The sequence below is a fragment of the Neophocaena asiaeorientalis genome, unplaced genomic scaffold, assembly GCF_003031525.2.
Source record: "Neophocaena asiaeorientalis asiaeorientalis breed wild unplaced genomic scaffold, Neophocaena_asiaeorientalis_V1.1 scaffold67, whole genome shotgun sequence".
NCBI classification, from domain to species: Eukaryota; Metazoa; Chordata; class Mammalia; order Artiodactyla; family Phocoenidae; genus Neophocaena; species Neophocaena asiaeorientalis.
Window position 1 is genome coordinate 117439 of NW_020173731.1, and position 22472 is coordinate 139910.

Genomic DNA, 22472 nt, shown 5'->3' on the forward strand with positions numbered 1-22472 from the left:
TTTATATAACAGGCCAATCAATGGCAAGTGGTTCAGCCTCCCCTATGCTTTCATTTTTCTTTTTGGCATAAGTATGGCTAGTCCTTAATCCTCTCAGATGTATAAATGGATGTGCTTCCTCCAAATATCAGAAACCAAGAATTGATTAAAGTTCTTGAGTAAGTCTCAGGATGGGAAATAAATGAGTTTAGAATCCACCAAAAAAAAAAAAAGAAAAAGAAAAAGAAAATAAACAAACGGGACCTAATGAAACTTAAAAGCTTTTGCACAGCAAAGGAAACCATAAACAAGACCAAAAGACAACCCTCAGAATGGGAGAAAATATTTGCAAACGAAGAAACTGACAAAGGATTAATCTTCAAAATATACAAGCAGCTCATGCAGCTCAGTATCATAAAAACAAACAACAGAAAAAGGAAGAAGAAGAAAAAGAAGGGGGAGAAGGAGGAGGAGAAGATTCTGAGTCATATGGTAAAACAGTAAAGAACAGCCTACTACCATGAGAAAATGATTTTGGCTTTAGATGTTTAATGACCATACAAAGACAAGACACCATCTGGCATCTTCCAAATATTGTTCCCTAATAACAAATTTCACACTTGCTATTCTGGGATATGAGGGGAAATTAAAGAATAGCATTCTTGGACCCTGTATGCCTTTAATTAAATAATGCCCATACCCAGCCTCCTCTTCCTGGCTGAATCAGCTGTGTGATTGGTGTCCTTATGGAGGATGAGGTCACATCATGAAATACAGTCTCCTTGGAGATTGTAACAAAGTGCCTGGTACCAAACCAACCAAGACACTTAGCCTATGACTGACATTTAATCAGGGTCTTGGAAAATTATACTGGACCACAGGGAATAGAGTACCAGAAAAGGTAAATGGAACATAGAAAACTACCTAATGCTTTCAAAATTTGTTTCCTTTAATTACTTCCTTTATAAATCATTCCATAGATAAAGACAGCTATTTGCCAAATACTTTTCCAACAACATCTCATTTAATTCTCACAACCCTGCAACACAAACATTGTCATTCCTATTTTTTTCAGAGGAGTAACCTGAGACTAAAAGTGGTTAAATAAGGTTGGCAGGCTTTAACCCAAGTCTTCTGACCTAAAGCCCCACCACACACTTTGCACTATGCCACACTGCTCACATTTGCTTCTAGTCTGGAAGCATGAGGTCATTTGAGAGAATATGCATTTTCCAGAAAGAAACTGGAAGTAGCTCTTCCATTGCAGTTGCAGTATTTTGGGCTGCCCTATTTAATGTCTGGTCTGGAGGTCTTTAGAGAAGGTGTCCAATAGTTTGCTGACCAAACGCTTCTAGACAATGAGAGAAATGGCCTTTGGAACCACATCTTCCATGCTTGCAACTTTTAAAATTTGCTTATTTATTATGACCCTGACCTCCTACCACTCAGATGGAGAATAGGATCCAAAAGTCTGAGCCCCATGTTACCTGGACTTCATCCCCAGTGATCATTTCCCACGAGCCATAGTGTCCCTTCTCCTGTCGGAAGAATTGCACAGCTTCTAAAAAGGCTTGGACTTCAAATGTCGTCTGCTTCATGTAATCTAAAAGAAAGAGGCAAGGGCATTTAGCAAACAAAACCACTTTATTTTACATTTTGCCATGGTCCAGAGACCTAGCATTACCTGAATATTACAAGGGATAGAATTATGAGACACAAAAATGTTAAGCAAGTACTGAATTCCAAATTCATTTGCAGGTGTATATCACATGACTTGCTCACTCTACCAGCTGATTAATTCTATGAGTTACTAGACATGCTGGTTATGACCAGAGCAAATCTATCCCCCTTTATCTCTCTTGTATTTCCCTCAGACACCCAGGCACTTAGTGGCTTTATGCCACCAACTATAACACCTCAGTAAGGCAGACTATTCCTCAAAGTGCCTCATGTACCCAAGGTATCCCCTCCCAGTTTCCCAAATAAAACTCCAATTTCTCTGTGACCTGATATCAACTTTCTGTCAAAAGGACATCAATATAATAGGCTGATTTATACAAATGAAGGATAATAATTGCTAACACATATAGCAAGATACTGTTCTTCTAAGCATGTTACATATTTCATTGAAACCTCACAGAAACCTCTGAGGTGAGTATTATCATCTCCAGCTTGTAGATGAGGAGACTATAGCACAGGAAGCACAGAAAGGTGAATTAATTGCCAAAGGTCATATACCAATAAGGGTATGAACTCAGATAGTTTGACCCAAGAGCCTGCTTCTAAGCACTACGCTATACTACCTCACATACTAGTTTTTTGATTTCCCTTTCCAAACATATTGGATTTTAAAAGGTGTTTTATCTGAGAGGTAATATCCTACCACAAAGGAATGGATACCCAATGGTATAGGATTTTTTTTTTTTTTTTTTTTTGGGTAAACAAAGAGAAGCCACCGCAATGAGAAGCCCATGCACCGCAATGAAGAGTAGCCCCTACTCGCCGCAACTAGAGAAGGTCCGTGTGCAGCCATGTAGACCCAACGCAGCCAAATAAGTAAATAAATAATTAAAAAAAAAACCGGGCAGAATTGTTTAAAACAACTATTTTAAACTTGTACTTGTTCCCAGCAGCATTACTCAACCCAAAATTGGAAACAATCCAAATGTCCATCAGCTGGTAAATAAACAGTATGTGGTACATCCATCAATAGCAGTAAAAAGGAATGAATATTGATACATGGATAAACCTCAGAAGCATTGTACTTGAGTTACAACAGTCAGATACAAAAGACCATATTATGATTTCCATTTATGTGAAATGTCCAGGAATGGTTAATTTATAGGGACAGGAGGAGCAGATTAGTGGTTGCCTGGGACTGTGGGTGTTAAATGGGATTTCCTGTAAAGGGACAGAAGGGATCTTTGGGGAACAATTGAAATGTTCTAAAATGGGATTGTGGTGATGGTTGTACAACTGTATAAATTTACTACAAATCATTGAATTTTATGTTTAAAGCAGGTGAATTTTATGGTATGTATACTATACCTCAATAAAACTCTTACTTTTAAATGTTGGCTTTTTCCCCCCATTCCAAAGGAGCGGCCCAAGTATAGCACATCTCTGCAGATGGCATTTACTTAGATGGTTGCTTTCAGCTTATTTAATTCAGGTATTCTGAGAGCTTGGGGCCAGCAGGAGATAGAGCACTGGCTTTGTTAGTTAGGGTTCATATTACGATCTTAGGCACATCAAAGCCACCAACTTTGTTTTTAAATTTGTAAAATGGGATTCAATAAATACCTGACTTAAAACCTGACAAGAATTTGGACATTCAGTTTTGTTATTCATGTAAGCCTGCTGAAAGATAGAGGTGCAGACCTAGTAATTTGACAAGTGTAGTGTTCCACCTTCTTGCAAATAGGTGTATACCCCTAGGATGAATGATACCTTATTTAGGACAGGGCAAGGATAGCAAAAATGGTCAAAATGTTTGGGCAAACCAGGTCTAAGCTAGTAATTTTTAATAGTTATTAGCAAAGTAGTCTTGAAATTATAAAAAGTTCTTACCATTTCAAAACACAGTAGCTTTCCCATAAAAATTCTTGAAGAGAACATAATTTGATTTGACTACATCATATTTAATAGGAATTTAATCCAGCTTTTCAGACCTTATCCTCCCTTTGGCCTATTTTAGTTAAACAAAGGGATTGGATTTTTTTTTTTTTTTTTTGCGGTACGCGGGCCTCTCACTGTCGTGGCCCCTCCCGTTGCGGAGCACAGGCTCCAGACGCGCAGGCTCAGCGGCCATGGCTCACGGGCCCAGCCGCTCCGTGGCATGTGGGATCTTCCTGGACTGGGGAACGAACCCACGTCCCCTGCATCGGCAGGCAGACTCTCAACCACTGCGCGACCAGGGAAGCCCGGTATAGGATTTTTAAGTGTGCTAAATGGCCTTCCTGGAATTCCACAAATCATACCGTGCATGCAAATATCTTCATTTCTGCAATGGACTGAATGCTTGTGTCTCCTAAAATTCATATGTTGAAACCCTAATCCCCAATGTAATGATACTTGGAGATGGAGGCTTTGGGAGGTAATTAGGTCATGAAGGTAGAGCCCTCACGTTGGACTTAAGCCCTTATAAGAAAAGGCTCGCTCTCTTGCTCTGTCTCTCTCCCCTCTCTCTGTCTCTGTCCAGACACTGGATCTGCCACTGCCTTGATCTTGGACTTCCAAGACCATGGTATTTTTGTTAGAGCAGCCCAAACTGACCAAGAGAATTTTCATCACATAAAACTAGCTCATGGAGGATACAGTGATAACCGAATTATAGAAATATTAGCAGGAAAGTGAATTTTAGAAATAATCTAATCTAACAATAAAGAAATCAAATCTTAGAAAATGGAAATAAAGTAGCCAAAGTGAAATGACTGAAAGGGTCAAGTCTCCTGCCTCCTGCTTCTCCCCCAGTAGGACACAAAGTTCTCTTGCTAATAGCATATGATCTGTATTAATAGGGCAATATTAGATAGGTCAGTTGAAGGCAGCTGATTCGCTGGGGGGGAGGACCTTCAGAGCTTTAAGCCAGTGGGATTGCTCAGTCAAGGACTCAATGGTTGATTCGGGGACTGAGCAGAACTAAAAGAGGATCAATCTGCTCTAAAAGGGGACAATCAATTAATGGATTGTAGATGACTCTTTTGAGATTGGCTTACTAGGTCATAAACCTCAGGAACTTGGAAAAGAGAAAATACAACTCAAGGAATAGCCTCTATATGAGTACAAGCAGGGCTTCCCTGGTGGCGCAGTGGTTGAGAGTCCGCCTGCCGATGCAGGGGACACGGGTTCGTGCCCCGGTCTGGGAAGATCCCACATGCCGCGGAGCGGGTGGGCCCGTGAGCCGTGGCCACTGAGCCTGCACGTCCGGAGCCTGTGCTCCGCAATGGGAGAGGCCGCGGCAGTGAGAGGCCTGTGTACCGCAAAAAAAAAAAAAAATTGTAAATCAGAAAAAAGGCATGTCCCAAGAATCAGGTTTTCAAATTGAAGTGTTCTCTTCCTTGCCATTTATTTATTTATTTATTTGGTTTGGCAATTGATTTAGTGTTTAATCTTAGAGGTTTGGAAAACACAAGTTAAGGTCTTGATATAAAATTGGCAACAAGGGGGCTGTGATATGGGGCTCAGTACACTGGAAGGAACTATACCAATTGAGATGGAAACTGTAATTACTACACTGAGATTCAAAACTGACTCATGTGCTCTTATTTTTAACAGCTGTTTTCATTTCCAGCCTAAGGAAACAAAGAGATGGAAGAAAATGTGGTACTTAGATGGAGTGAGTATTGCCAGACCCACGAGCCTGGGAATGAGGTTTAAGTTCTTCAAGTCCTTACAAGAAGCATCAATTTACTTCTTTCTCCCCTAGCTGACCTCAGTAACCGGAGGAGGTATCTGAAATCATGGCCATACCATCTATATCTATATACATATATATGTAAAGAAAACTATGATACTCCCCCTGATGGCTGCTTTTTCAAAGACCTTTGGAGAAAATAACTGAAGAAATGAGATTTGGAGACAATGATGTGGGAGCCAGAGAGAAGTCAAGGAAGAAGTGGAAGAGCTAGAATGCAGCAGTGGTGCAGGATGAGGCATGTTAATATAGGCAGAGAAAAAAAGTATTAGCAATCAAATGGACCACAAAGGAAATTACAGTCATTGAACAGCAGTAATGAAGTTTAAAAAAATAAGGGCATGAATCTCCATTCTGGACTCTACCATTAAGCCAGACTTACACTGGATTTTAACTACTCTTTTTCCTTATGGTAAAAAGGACCTAATCACTGATTTCATCATTAGATTTTTTAGATTATAAACGGAGTAAAGTAATTTATATAAAACTTTTAGAACACTATCTGTCACGTAATAAGTTGCTTTATGGATATTGGTTCTCATGATTATAAACAAAGTCCAATAGAAACTGCCAGATCATTAAGGAAATAAAGACAAAGGTTTGCTTTGTAAAGGACAGAACTACAATGCAATGCTCATATGATCTTCAATTCTTCTAAGCTGTTTGCCAAGGCACTGCTGAACTCAGCCAGAATGTACAGGTGTTTGAAAGAAACCAGATTTTCAGTTATTTAATCTACTTCCTGCCACGGATCCCATGGGAACAGATTCTGGGATCATAATCACCCATGCTCCTGCCAACAAGAACTTGAGAGTTAGTTCCATGGCCCCCAGAATCAACAATGGTTTTTGGTCTTTCAGCCCTCTCCTGCAAGCTGACTTAGAAAAATGGCAGGCATCAGCTCAGACTCTACTTTTCCAACATGCTGTAGTCATGAGGATGCTCAAGGAGACAGACATGCTGGGGAGAACTTAGGCATCATTAAATCTAGCTCCTTCAATTTACGGATGAGGAAACTGGAAGAAGAAATGGTTAATTTCTTAGCTGAAGGTCACACAGCTGGTCAGAATCAGAGCCAAGAGTTGAAAAAGTGGCTCTGGCATGTCATAAGCAGCCTTGGCATTCATGCTTACTTAAATCATAGACTATGAGAGTTAGAACTGATCTCAAAGGTCACCCACCCCAAGCTCTTTTCAATGCTGGGAGACTTCAGAATCCCTAAGACACCCGTCCAGCCTTAGCTTGAATATTTCCAGTGACAGGAGGCTCACAATTTAATGAAATAGTCTTTTTTGTCACTGAACTGCTGTAATTATTTGTAAAATTTTCCTTCTGTTGAGCCAAAATCTGTTTCCATGAACTCTCATTAATCCTGCTTCTGCCTTTCAGAGCAAAATAGACAAGTTTACTCTTCTTCCATATGGTAACTAAAAGATAGCTGAGTATCCTTATCTTCCTGCAATCATCCTTTAAACAATATAGTTTGGGGATTTTAAAAAACTTGGCCCTCCTTTTTCCTTCCTTCCCTTAGTGACCAATTTGAATCTGTCAATATCTTTCTTAAATTTGGACCTAGACTGAATACAACACAAAGAGTATTGTCTAACTAGTGCAAATAATGTAAAGTAGAAAGATTACTTTCCTTTTTCTGGCCCCTAACCTCTTTTTTAATCAACCATAGCAACCTGTTGGCTCATACATTTCCTGTAGTCCAATAAAATCCCTACAACTTTTTCATAAAAAACCCTTGTCAATCTAAGCCTTTTCTAACCTATACTTCTGCTTTTGATTTTGAAGTGCAGGCTTTAACATTACCCCTGTTAAAGTACAACTTACCATGATGAGTTCAGTGACCTAGAGCCTGCCAAAATCATTAAAAAATTGTAATTCTGTCCCCAGACTCCCTTTTTTACCTCGGTATCATACGAAAATTTGGTGGGCTTAACCTTCTGTGTTTCTATCCAACTCACTGACAAAAACATTCATCAGATCAAAGGTGAGGACAGAGCTCTGGGAAACTCTAAACATTTTAGGCGACATGTGGGAGACACATCTTGGCCATTCACTCAACAATCACATCCTCGGGACCAAGACATGTCTATTTTCCTTAGTCCCTCCCTAGTTCTCATCTGTGCAGCTGCATGGAAAGCTCATATTTGGGAGACATGATTAAGGACTTTTGCAAGGGAAAGAAAGCTTCTCTAGGCCCCTTGGGGACAATTATTCAGGGGGCCAGCCAGAGAGAAATCGTTTTTGTTTTTTTCCACTTATACGGATTTACTGCATGTCTGAGTCAACTGAAACGCCAAAGCTCCAAGGCCTATGTAGTCATCCTGGATTTTAACTCTGGCTGCTGTGTTGGGACTCCCTGACTCGGGCTGGGTTTGGAAGCTGCCTTGTTATTTTATTTTATTGGTAAACGGTGCCAAGCCATGTTAGCTGATCTGCCTGGTGATTTGTGAAAGTTATGTAACAGCATTACTCACTACACTGCTATGGGGTTCATCTCACCAATGTATGCTTCCAAACTGTCTTCAGCTTCAGGTCATATGTTGTCTTTTTTTTAGGAGACCTGCAGCAAGGCTGTTTGTCCTAGTTTCTCTTCCAGAGCACAGAAGCAGCCCTGGGGAAAGTAACCAGCATTTACTGAATACTATCATGGAGTATGAACCATAAGAGATGTTTACACACACTGTCTCATATAATCCTTCCAATAATCCCATTAGGTAGGAATTCATATTCCCACTTTAAGGCTGACAAAGAAACTGAGTTTCAGAAAGGTTAACTAATCCATTTCAGCTAGTATATGGACAAGCAAGGCCTATTTGCTTCCAATGTCCTGTTATAACACTCTATGGTTTTATTTTTTTAACTTTTTATTTTGAGATAATCGTACATTCACATTTTTATAAGAAATAATACAGAGATATCCAACATATCCTCACCCAGTTTTCCCTAATGGAAATATCTTGCAAAAGCTACAGTACAATATCACAAGCAGGAAATTGACACTGATTCAATCTAGCTACCTTATTCAGATTTCATCAGTTTTACATGCACAGGTGGTGTGTGTGTGTGTGTGTGTGTGTGTGTGTGTGTGTGGTGGTTTAACTTTAAAATTATTTTATTTTATTTTTTTATATCTTTATTGGAATATAACTGCTTTACAATGTGGTGTTAGTTTCTGCTGTACAACAAAGTGAATCAGCTATAGGTATACATATATCCCCATATCCCTCCCTCTTGAGCCTCCCTCCCACCCTCCCTATCCCACCCCTCTAGGTCATCACAAAGCACTGAGCTGATCTCCCTGTGCTACGCAGCAGCTTCCCACTAGCCATCCATTTTATAAAGTTATTTTAAATTTTATTTCCTTCTCAAAGTTTAGAATCATATAATTCTAGAATTTGACTATATCACAGGGATCATTTAGTCCAAACCACTCATTTAATTAGTGAGCAGACTGAGGGCAAGATAGAATGTGATGTGCATTATTAAAAACAAAACAAAAGAAAACCCTCTCATTGGGATTAAAAATGAATGATGTCTGTTCTAATGAAATGGTAATAAAAGTTTTTATTTTTATTAAAAAACTTATTTATTCATGACCAACTTAAGCAAATATTTATTACCAAATTGTAAATAATAACTCTTATGAGAACTAGCCCCAGGTTTACTTAGAAGTCCCTGAATAGTATTCTGTAAACTGCCAGACGAAAATATTCATCTACTGGCCAAACCATGTCTGTGTTAGTGAGCACAGACCTACCAGGAAGAGAAGAGGAATAAGCCAAGAAAGAATGTACACCTCCTGAAGATCCAGGGACCCCAGAATGAATTATAATGGTGTTACTCTAGTTGAAAATACAAAGATACGAGAACTCACTCTGAGGATATAAAAGACTTCTTAAATAAATGGAAAAAAGGTGTTTCTATTGTTTTGATAGAATGTTTTAACCACGCAGAAAAACTGTATGCTTCATCTAGCTAAAAGCGGTACATCTCATGAATTTTTGACTTGTCAATAAATATTAAAAGGCTGTTTGTTAACACAGAAAATGAAGTGGAAATTACTAAAACAAGTGAAGACAAACTAACCTCATTTCCTTTAAACAAATTACATTGGTAGAATAGCTACCTTTGACTTTGGAGACATCCTGTACCTAGATTTTAGCAAGACAAATATTAGAGCTTTGCATAATTTTGACTGACACACTGAAGAAATTTAGATTAGTTGATAATGCAAACAAACATAATGAAGTAGGTAAATAGCCTAAATGATGGGTGCTGGTTAAAGGGCTGATGTTACTGACATCTTAGAGGAAAACATTTTCAATTACTTGGAAAAGGTAATATATAGACAGACAGACAGATAGAGATAGATAGGTAACCAGGGTTTCACTTAACTGTGAGCTTAGTACAAGTCAGTGGTGTGATACAGTCGTACGTAAAGCAGGTGAGGTTGGACCACAGGAATGTGGAATATACCAAAGACAATGATGGTTATAGATAGATTCTGAGATACACCACTCTGAGCTTATCATTGTATACTTCCAGCTCATGCTGAGCAACAGAATATTTTACAAAAAATTTAAAAATAAAGAAAAAAAGTGGAGTATTCTGAAGAAGACCAAGTAAATGAGGAATCTCACAGCCTTGGAAAGAGAAAAACTAGAGGGAAGAATTCTTTATCTGTGTGAAGATCTGCAATGTAAAAGAGGACTGGATTTGTTCCTTGTAGATTCCAGATACTAGAGTCAGGATAGCAGGGTCCAAAGTAGAGTGTGGCAGATTTTGACTCAATATTTTGACTCAAAATTTCTAACATTTAGATTTATCTTAGAGTGAAATAGGCTCCAATAAGTTGTCAAAAGTTCCCCTCCAAGAGGAAGTGCTCCATCAGGGCTGAGTTACCTTGTAGAAAGTGTACGGACTTGCTTAAATCTCTCTATTATACACTATCATGACATTGTGTACCTCCTCACCATAGTACTTAGAACAATTATAATTTCATAGTTGTTAGTATAATCATTTTAATATGCCTTTTCCCTAGACTGTAAGCTCTAGGAAGACAGGAGACTGCCGTTCGCATTCATCACTGCATCCTCAATCCCTGGTCTAGTGTCTGGCACATAAGATAGAAAGAGAAAGAGGGAAAAGAAATGAGGGAAGGAAGGAGGAAAGAAAGAGAGGAAGGGAAAAAGGGAGGAAGGGAGGGATTCAAATACTAGAGAGAGGGCTGGATTAAATCTCCTTATAAATTTCCTTCTAACCTGAGATTAACAAAACCCAAGCATTGCGAATGAATCACATTCTCTTCGCGAGTCTTTTCCCTACCGTTGTAAAGAATTTCTGAAGGAAATGGATGTCCTCATCCCAATGCTTCTCAGACTTTGGCGAGCATCAGAATCCCCTGCAGGGCTTGCTGATGCAGACTGTTGGGCCCCACCCCAGAGTCTCTGATTCAGCAGGTCTGAACTAGGGCCCAAGAATGTGCATTTCTAACAAGCTCTCCAAGTGATTCTGCTGCAGGTGGTTTACAGACCAGATTTTGAGAAAACAAATTACAGAGAAGAAAGAGATACAGTAGAAGACCGTGGCTCTTGAATGCTTAGGGTCTTAATGAGGGCTTTCCCTCATTATCAGGTTAAGAAATGTCCCTTCTGCCAACTGCTCACCTATTTAACACAAATGGACCCTTCTACTTACTCAAAGTGATGTATAAAAATAATACTATGACGAAGATTTATCAGAGGTATGTGGATAAGGAGCCACTTTAGGCAGGTTCATAAGGACATCATTTCATGTAACTAGAACTCTACCCGTGGAAGGGAACTCCCACTCACTTCAGAGGCGATCATCATTGTCTGGACATAAATCCTCAGATGCAACCCTAGTTAAACCTCATTTTCCATTTTTTGGTACTCAGTGGATATGTGGACTACATCTTCTGTGGCAGCCTTCTTTTCTTCAGCATATATTATCTCACTTTCTTTATCTTAATTTTTTTCAAAGTCTCAAAGAGATAGAAATGACCTATGCTCTCATCTCTTCCAAAGGTAAGGATGGTGTTATCGAACTCCTGGTAAGGAAGGAGGAAATAGTTTATTCTTTCCAAATATCGTGAAGATACTCTGTGCCCTGAAGCTAGGTTCATTGAATATGTCTTCCGTGGCCCTGAAAGAGTTTATCTATCACCCTATGTATCTAAGATACCTGGGCAGAGTCAGGCCAAGAGAACAATGACACAATCAGTCATTTCCTATCTGCCCAGGACAAACATATATGGCTTTACATGGGTGAGATTTATATTCTAAGACAGTGAGTGCAGAACTGTTTCCCAATCCTCTAATAACTATTTGTGGAGATGATGCTGAAATGCCTCAGGAGGAAAAAGTAATTACACCCAAAAACCTAAGCAAAACAAATGAAGACTATCTAATTTACTCTTTAAAATGTGAATTTTAAAAGAGTTCCTTATGTAATGTTTATAGGCCGTTGTGACAGTGCCCACACTCGGGTAATCTTTCAGCTCAGACCACGGAAACTGGGTCAGGTGCCTCCCACTGAAATTGTGGGGAGTTGTGTGGCTTACTCCCTGCAGGCAAAAACTTAACCACACAACCTGGACACAATTTAAAGCAAGCTTGAGTGTTCAAATGCATAGGGAAGATGCTCCTCTAGCCACAGACTTGTCTTCCATTTTTGATGACACTGTCTCTTATTCCTGGAAATAACTGTTTACACATGGGTCTTGGTATAATTTGTCACTGCAGAACACAAAAATATTAGGGAAATTCTTCCTGGCTGATTCTCTGGATGACCTTAATATTGTGAGTTCAGAACACCTTGCCTAGTCTGTGGAAGCATGCTTCCACAAGTAAAGGAAGAGGTTTACATTAGGGAACAAATCACTAGTGCTAACTGGCGTCACTTCACCATATCCTAGCCTGACACACCCACAGAGTGTCCTGCTGTCTGATGATGTATCTGGGGATTTCTCACTCATCACGGTCATTTATCATCACCAGTGATTAATAATAGCATCCACCTTGCCCTTGTCAGAAGATTTTACAGTTTACATCTCATTCGATTCTCACAGCAATCTCATGATACAGGTAAGCCAGATGTAATCATTCCCAGGTAGAAAATGGAAAGAAGTGAAAATCAAAGAAGTTTAAGTCATTGCCCAAGGTCAGATGAATACATAACTCCTTTTATCAGGTCATCAAATGAAAGTTAAAATAATCGGCAGAAAGAAAATTTCTACTCCCATACAGACTCAATATCAAAAAGGACCTAACCTTACTTAAAACTTCTAACTACAACAGAAGTTGTAACTACTTTTATCTAGGATAAAATATCTTAGTTTCCTATATTATTTATAACAGTTTTCCAAAGACCTAAAAAATTAAGTTGACCCATGCTCCATTCCCTTCCTAAGTAGGTACGGCAGCCACAGACTCCTGGAACCCATTATCCTGCCCTGATTAAGAAAGTGAGCCTAGTTAATCCACGGCCTCCTCCTTAGGTTTGGGGGGTCACTATATAGTTTAGTCCTCAGATTCTTAGGGACCAGATCACTTTATAAAAACTAGGAACTTCATGGGCTTCCCTGGTGGCACAGTGGTTGAGAGTCCGCCTGCCGATGCAGGGGACACGGGTTCGTGCCCCGGTCTGGGAAGATCCCACATGCCGCGGAGCGGCTGGGCCCGTGAGCCATGGCCGCTGAACCTGCGCATCCTGAGCCTGTGCTCCACAACGGGAGAGGCCACAACAGTGAGAGGCCCGCGTACCGCAAAAAACAAACAAACAAACTAGGAACTTCAGCAGTCATGTACCAATAAAAACAGTGTCCACATTCCTGACCTATTACAAGAAGGGGCAGTGCTGCCAACAGAGTTCTTTTTAATTTCTGGGTTAGCTGAGCCTATTATATGTACCAATTTTGCAAAATTGTTTTAAGCCAAAAGACACTTTGAAAGCATCTTGCTATTGGGGAGGCTGAAGGCCTATGACTCTACAGCAGCATATACTGTGCCACTAAATGATCCATTGAATGTGCTTTATAGGGTAAGTATGTGTTTTATCATGAAAACTCTTAAGCATTCACAATGATTTTCAGTAAAGTCCGAGGAGCATCTTGTTTAATAAGTTGGTTAACAACAAGTTTAAGCAAAACATGATAGGAATACTGAATGGAATATTATGCAGTCACTAAAATAACAATTATGATGACTTAGACAAACTGTGGAAAAGCAGTTTGGGGAAATTTTTAATTGCAAAATCCAGGTTATAAAAATTACACATACATCCTGATTAAACAATGTAAAATATGTACCCATAGGAGCATTGACTGGGAGGGAATGCATAGGAAATGGGAAATGAGTTATGGGGACTTTGTATTTGTGACTCAAACTTTATGAAATGTATTCTGATCCTTAGGAAGATTCATGATGACCTAATGACTTGTTTTGTTTTGTTTTGTTTTCTTTTACCAATCCTCTCATGACCATGAACAATATTTGCCCCTCCAGAGTCAGAACAGTCCCATGGTGGTTTGTCTCTTAAATCCTCAGAGCACCAGCAGTTGCCAAATCGTGGCATGTTCCATGATCCCAAACATTCAGGGTCCATAATGAAGTGTTTGTCAATTAACTGATGTGAGTGGAACAGCCTTTCTCTCCCTCAGGACAGGTGGGACCCAAACCTGGCTCCTCATACAGTCCATCAAGCAGTTTCCAGTGTGATTTCAACTGAAGAGGTCATGAGTTTTGTCCTCTCCTTAACCAGCTTGTTTAGTGTGGTTCATTCAGAATAGGTCTCTGCTGACTCCTTCAAGTGTTTCTCTTCACAAATGGAGGGCAAACCCTTACGTCTTGGAGCCCTTTGAGCTTGTCACAAATATCCTCTGAAGTATTCCTATCCTCAGCTTACCATGAAAATTGAACAGGGTCACAGGATGACATAATGTCCTTGAGGACGAGGATGGTCATATCCATCACTGTATCCTAAGGCCATAGCACAGTGCCTGGCACCAAATGTTCTTTTGAACAGAGCAATGAACAAAGAAATGAATGACTCAATAATCCAGAGGCAGCATAGAACAGTGCGGACAACCGTCTACAGGGATTAAAAACTGGGTGCTATTTCTACTTCTGCCACTTCGGCTGTGGGACTTGAGGTGAGTTACTTTGCTACCTTGGGTCTAATTCATCTCCCTTGAAATGAGAGTCTGTCAGGTCTCCGTCTTCGGCTATGAAATAGTGTAATCCTATGATAAACTGCAAGTATAGTTAGTTTATCAACACTTGGCTAGTGCTTTCCATGACAGTGTTCCAACCTGGGGATATAAAGTTCCAGCTGCAGGACCACTTCATCCTTTGCTTCACACTAAACTTTCTCTCTCTCTCGCAAATAATGTGTCTTTCTCTGAGCTGCAGAAAATAATCAGTGTGGCTATTAGAAAATATTAACTTACAGATGTGGCTTTCATTACATATTCTATTGGCTAGCGCTGATCTAAATGTCTTGGCCCTCCCCTTTCCCCTTTCATTAACCTAAATAACAGTTCAGTTTGTGGTTATTATCACTGGGCTCCCCACCTGGGCTATTTAATTAATTATGCCAATAAAATGGTGAAAATATTTGTTTGCCATTTCATGATCTATGACAAGATTATAGTAAAACTGATTTGTCTTATGTAGAATATTAAATCATTGACTTAAGTCATATGGGCTTGGGCTCTAAAATACCCTTATTTTTTCTTGAAAAAGTAGAATCTGCCTGATATCTTAACTTTTAACAAAAGCATCTTGATTTACAAAATCTTCCAGTTCTCCAGGAACACCATCATATTAGTTTGGATGTTTATTTAAGTGTAAACTATAAGATCATTAAAAGACTCTATCTCAGCCAGAAACTTCTCTTTTATCAAATGCTGCAGAATAGAACATACTATATCCTTTATCCAAATCAGAACTATCAGGTGGGATATAGGTCGGTTCTTAATTATCTTTGTTGACTAAGGAAAGTGATGACAATGATAATTCTTAAAACTTTGTTTGCTTCTGTATTTTTTTTTAATTTTTTTTTTTTTTGCGGTACGCGGGCCTCTCACTGTTGCGGCCTCTCCCGCTGCGGAGCACAAGGTCCGGACGTGCAGGCTCAGCGGCCATGGCTCACGGGCCCAGCCGCTCCGCGGCATGTGGGATCTTCCCGGACCAGGGCACAAACCCGCGTCCCCTGTATCGGCAGGCGGACTCTCAACCACTGTGCCACCAGGGAAGCCCTGCTTCTGTATTTTGTGTCTACATTTTAATTCAGAAGAGTCTGATGTCCCAGTGATTCTCCCTCTATTAAAACAAAGAACAAAGTTGCCTGATGGGGAACTAATTTGTGCTCGGCTCTTCCTCCTTCCTTACTTTAAGTGATGGCGTCTCAGACCGATGCTGGTTGAAACTACTCACTTCCTTTTCCTTCTTTTGCTCCTTCTCCAGCTCTAACACCCCTACATGTGCACTCACATGTATGCACACATGTGTACACACACCCAGAAACAAATCTTTCCCTGGGCTGCGTGAAGTAATCAATACTGGCTCTAAAGGCTTCTCCCAGGGTAACAGAAGGGAAAGTGGGAGGGCAAAGAGACTCTAGACCAGCGCCGCCCGGTAGAAATATAATGAAAGCCACATATGCGATTTTAAATTTTATAGTAGCCACATCATAAAAGTAAAAAGAAAGTTAAGATTAATAATATATTTTATTTAAACCAATATATCCAAAATATGTAAGCAATATAAAAATTATCAATGAGATAGTTTACATTCTTTTTTTTTTTTTTTTTTTTTCATATTTTTAAAATCATATATAGTAGCCACATCATAAAAGTAAAAAGAAAGTTAAGATTAATAATATATTTTATTTAAACCAATATATCCAAAATATGTAAGCAATATAAAAATTATCAATGAGATAGTTTACATTCTTTTTTTTTTTTTTTTTTTACTAAGTTTTTGAAATCTGGTGAGTGTTTTACACTTTCAGCACATTTCATCTCGGACTATCCACGTTTCGAGTGATCAGTGGCCACAGGTGGCTAGTGGCCACCATGTTAGACTGCACAGCTCTGAATGTTCATGGTTTAAGTTCTATTGTTTACTGAGTGGGGGCAGAGGAAGGAGGCAATAAAAGAGGGCACGCCACTGCACGCCTGAACGGTATTCAAGCAGCATGATTGCAAAGGAGATGTATTCAGATGTATTCCTACTCTAAATCAATAAAGAAGGAAGAAACCTGACTTTATCTCTAATTCATCGTTACACACATAGCACAGTTCATCTACTAGAATAATCCTAGGAGCACAATAATGCGCGAAAATAAGAAATAAGATGACTTGCAACAAGTCCTTATATGGATTAAGGTTAGAGTTGAAGACCCTCGACAATTACATCTCACTCATAAGCCCTGGCCCATGGCAGTGAGGAATCCTTACGGCTTTAACTTGGAAGGCTCTCTAACAACAATGCCGTATCATAATAGTTCTGCTTAGTATGGCTAACCACCAACGGACATATTAGATGAGATCATTTCCAAACAGGATACAGCCTTACAACAATCTGCTATATTTGTAGCAGCAAATTGCTCACCCCTCTCTTATGTTCCACCGAAAAGAAAAAAAACAGCTAAAATGCTTGATGGATTTAGGTGCCTCCTGTTCCTACTGTAGACAATCTCAGTAGTTGGTATAGACTTGAATTACATGATGTAATCAACTCATTCCATGGAACTATTTGGAAGAATTGGCCTGATGATCTAATTCTCTTATGGTAAAAAAAAGAAAGAGGAAATAAAAAGAAAACTTCAATTCTTTGGAAAGCTTTGGAAAAGCTTTGGAAGTATCAAAGCTTCTGAATGCATGAGAGAAAGAGAGAAAGAGAACATGCCCGCACATCTCTTACCTTGATGTGTTAGTTATAAGCAAATATCTCTTGGGTATTCACAGCTCTTAATGGTATTTTTACCACTAAGGAAGACATGATGGAATCATAGAACTAGAATGGACTTTTAATGTCTAGTTCATTTCTCTACGAGTAGGGTAGCATTTATTTATTTAATAACTGAAATACCACATAAATTATTCCAGACCCATGATCATTATTCATAATAGTAAAAGCTAATACTTATTGAGTAGTACATTCCATGTGTGGGTTTACAAATCAAAATTAATCAAGTTTAAGTCATTCAGAAGACATTCTCTCAGTCTTTCCATACATCACATTTTAGAACACAAGAGTTCTCGTTCCCAGGCAGTTCTCCCTTGTGGGGGACCTACATTTCTCATGTTACAATTGAGAACATTTCTGCAAGTAGCATCTTCAATGGAGTTAGAAACACCATTGGAAAATCATTTTTGTGTCTTCCCAGACCTTTTCTTTCAAGCTGAGTAATACAAGTATCTATAAGATTGCTTACAGTTTTTATTTTTCAACCCCGTAGTTGCAGTTTTGAATCTCTTCTGATAGCACTCTGTAACTCCACATTTCTTAAGTTTTAGGCTGGGTGTAGTTCTTCCTATTTAACTTAATATTAACATAACCTTATTTAATATAATCTTATTATATTTAATATAACCTTATTTTATACTGCAGCCTGCCCCGACCCCTTCACTTCCAGCACCCTTAAACCCCCTTAATCTCCCCTATTTTTTCATAGCACTTATTACCTTTTATATTTCATAATTTGCTCATTTACTATATTTATGGTTTATTTGCTGTCTCCCCCATCGGCCCCTAACTAGAATATAAGTGCACAAGAACAGGGATCTTTGTTTTGCTCATTGCTGTACCCTGAGTTCCTAGAATAATCCCTGGCATGTAGTATGTGCTCAATAAATATAGACCTGATCAGTGTAAATTCACAGTTTCTAATTAAGTTAATGTATAAGTATTCATCTAGACACATGTTTCTAGCTGAATCGTAAGTATATCGGGCAAGACACAATTAAATGTCTAAATTTAAAATAAATGTTTATTTTATTACAATAGAGAATAAAACTGGGTTATACTGGAAGTATTCATTCTTTAAAAAGTTTGTTACTCCCAAAAGATTGGGAGCACTGATTATTTCTGTTTTAGTCCCATATTTTTCTAATTATGAACACTAAGTCCACAAATCTAGAATATTCAGAGTTATGTTCACTCACTTCTCAATTTAAATATAGGTATCAAATATTAAATCTATTTTAGGCTCCTAACACCTTTACCTGTATTATAAGTTAGACTTCATAATTTTAGATTAAAAAATATTGTGCCTACATACTATTTGGAGAAAACAGACCCAACTTCCATCTTTTAAACAGCAATTTTATTGATGTGGGTTTATTTTTTTTATTATTATTATTTTTTTTTGGCGGTACGCGGGCCTCTCACTGTTGCAGCCTCTCCCTTTGTGGAGCACAGGCTCCGGCCGCGCAGGCTCAGCGGCCATGGCTCACGGGCCCAGCCGCTCCGCGGCATATGGGATCTTCCCAGACCGGGGCACGAACCCGTGTCCCCTGCATCGGCAGGCGGACTCTCAACCACTGCACCACCAGGGAAGCCCGATGTGGGTTTATTTTTTTTTTTTAAATATTTATTTATTTATTTTTGGCTGTGTTGGGTCTTCGCTTCTGTGTGAGGGCTTTCTCTAGTTGCAGCGAGCGGGGACCACTCTTCATTGCGGTGCGAGTTTATTTTTGATCCCCATTTTATCCCCAATGCTTATTATGGTGCCTAAAATATAGTAGGGGAAAATCTTCAATTATTATTATTATTTTTTAAAATGAAAAATAATTCTGGCAAACTAGGAAAAATTTGACGAAAGACATTTGGGGGAAAAGCAACAAATACGGTGTATTCTAAAAAATTTTAAAGTAGGGAAAAAGTGATAACTGATTGATGTAGAACTGAGAAAAATCATATTTTCAGCCACAATCATTGCACCTATGGCCTAATCCCTATCATATATTCACTCACTCACCAAACACTGGTTGAACATGTTCTATGTATGAGTCACTATGAAGAATTCTCTGAATAGAAGGGAAAAAGATTTGGTTCACAGGCATGAAGTTTAGTGTAGGAAATAACGATAAATCCACCATCTCCTCACCATTGTATCCCCAGCACCCCAAACAACCACAAGGCAGATGTTCAATTTAGTAAAAGTGGTACAAAGAATGGCTAATTATCCATAAGACAATAAAGGGTGTAATAAATGCCATCAGAGAGAGCAAAGGGCCATGGGAGTTAAGAAGGGAAAGGAGTCTCTCTGGTTTGGGATGGGAACGTTTTCCTGGAACAGGGAGCTAAGTGGACATGGACAGGTTGAATTGCGGCAGGTGGCGGGTGTTCAAGGCAAACGGAGGGGCATGATCCAAAGCAAAGAGGCAAACCACACAGAGCACACACGAGGGGTCCTCACCCAACAGCATTTCCTGTTTTCAAATACCTGAGCTACGAATTCTTCAAACCTACCTGCAGAAAGGGTTTTTAATTTATATTAAGTGCAGATATAAAATTATGTGTATGAGGCACCGTGCAAAGGACTGAGGACAGAGACTGGCACTTGTGGCTTCTCTACAGCTGCTAGTAGCTTTCCTTCCTCTCCTTCACTCAGTGTCCTAACTGCAGCCTTGAGCTTACTTGGCAGGAAAAGCGCACATTACAGGCATACCTTGGAGCTACTGCGGTTCGGTTCCAGACCGCTACAATAAAGCAAATATCCCAATAAAGGGAGTCACATGAATTTTTTGGTTTCCCAGTGCATATAAAAGTTATGTTTACACTATACTGTAGCCTATTAAGTGTGCAGTAACATTATGTCTAAAAAACAATGTATATACCTTGATTAAAAAACATCTTATTGCTAAGAAATCCTAACCGTCATCTGAGCCTTCAGTGAGTCATAATCTTTTTGCAATAGTAACAACAAAGATCACTGATCACAGATCACCATAACAATAATAATAATTAAAAAGCTTGAAATATTGCAAGACTTGCCCAAATGTGACACAGAGACATGAAGTGAGCAAATGCTGCTGGAAAAATGGCGCCAACGGACTTGTTTGATGAGGAATAGCCACAAGCCTTCTATGTGTAAAAAATGCAGTATGTACAAAGTGCAATAAAGCAAAAGCACAACCAAACAAGGTTTGGCTGTACAACACTCTAGTGTATCCCCATTAGTGTGAGTCTGGTCTTTAAAGAGTTTTTATAATCCTCCACTGAGTATGACATGTAATAAGTTAATACTTTCTAAAGTAATTTATAAATTAATGCAATTGCAATTGGAATTCCAGCAGGCATTAGGGGATACTTAGCTACAATGAGTGTGAATTCATAAAAAAGACTATTTGCCTAAAGTAGTCAAGAAAAGTATAACATGAATGAATTGTAAGGGGAAACTTCTCTTATCAGATATAAAAACATACAACAAAAATCCACCGTAATAGAATCAAAATCACATTAACATGGGAATAAATAGATCAATGAAAAATAAAAGAGAATATTTAGATAACCTAAAGATTATATATATAATGTTATATGGCAAAGATAGTAGCTTATTCAATTATTCAATGGGGAAGGTTAGATTTAATAAATGGTGCTGGCACAACTGGTTATCCACTAATATACATATATACAAGTGATTTTCAGGAAGACTAGAGATTTAAATATTAAAAATAAAGCAATATAAAAACTTCAAGAAAAATCAAGGGAAATTACATAATAAGCTAGGGGTAGGGGAAATATTAACAAAGGCAGAAAATCCAAAAGCCATAAAACAAAAGATAGACACATTTGACTGTATAAAAATGAGACATCTTTGCATGGCAAAATATATCATAATTAAAGGTTAATGACAATATGATTAAATTGCTCCCAAATTCCTACATAGGTCCTTGATGTATTACATCTAATCTGAAAATATCTTGTTTACATTTATTTCACAGCTTTTCCTTCTTTAAAACTTGTAACTCCTTTGAGAGAATGTGGGTGACAAAATATGTTAACTGTATTATCAGTGCTAATAAATTAGATTTTTTCACTTTTCTCTGGATTATCTGGGGGGGGGGGTTCCATTCCAGACACATGTGTGTCTCCTATTGTAATCATAGTTTGTAACTGTAAACTGACATGTTCCTTTTGGTGTCTGTAATCCTGGTTCATTTAAGAAAGATTACTATTAAAAAAAAAAAGGAAGATTACTATTACAGAAAGTGTAAAATTTTCTCAAAAACTTTCCCTATGCCTCTGTAGAGAAAAACATCTTTAAATAAATGTGAAATATTCTCATTTTTGAAATATGGGTGGCAAAGCTCCCAATATGATTGGCTAATGACAACAGATAAATGATGAATTTGAGAAAAATGTTTTTAATGAAGAGATAGAAAAGAGTTACTATCTGCAGATGAATGGATAAAGAAGATGTGGCACATATATACAATGGAATATTACTCAGCCATAAAAAGGAACGAAACTGAGTTATTTGTAGTGAGGTGGACGGACCTAGAGACTGTCATTCAGAGTGAAGTAAGTCAGAAAGAGAAAAAAAATACCGTATGCTAACACATATATATGGAATCTAAAAAAATAAGTAAATAAAACAAATGGTCATGAAGAACCTAGGGGCAGGACAGGAATAAATATGCAGATGTAGAGAATGGACTTGAGGATACGGGGAGGGGGAAGGGTTAGCTGGGATGAAGTGAGAGAGTGGCATGGACGGATATACACAACCAAATGTAAAATAGCGAGCTAGAGGGAAGCAGCCACATAGCACAGGGAGATCAGCTTGGTGCTTTGTGACCACCTAGAGGGGTGGGATAGGGAGGGTGGGAGGGAGGGAGACGCAAGAGGGAAGAGATATGGGAACATATGTATATGTATAACTGATTCACTTTGTTATAAAGCAGAAACTAACACACCATTGTAAAGCAATTATACTCCAATAAAGATGTTAAAAAAAAAGGTTATTATCTGAATTTTCACAGAGCTCTTACAAGAAAATAACCAAAATAGAGAGTGGGGGTAGAGAACAA

General features: G+C 38.7%; 1 protein-coding gene across 2 annotated transcripts in view; it reads right to left on the minus strand.

Annotated features, from left to right (window-relative positions):
* Positions 1-22472, minus strand: part of NIBAN1 (niban apoptosis regulator 1) — a 161735-nt gene that overhangs the window by 27836 nt on the left and 111427 nt on the right. For both annotated transcript variants that reach the window (XM_024751033.1, XM_024751032.1), the window contains exon 6: positions 1467-1582. In XM_024751033.1, coding sequence (XP_024606801.1) covers positions 1467-1582 — 116 coding nt within the window. The remainder of the gene's footprint in view (positions 1-1466; positions 1583-22472) is intronic.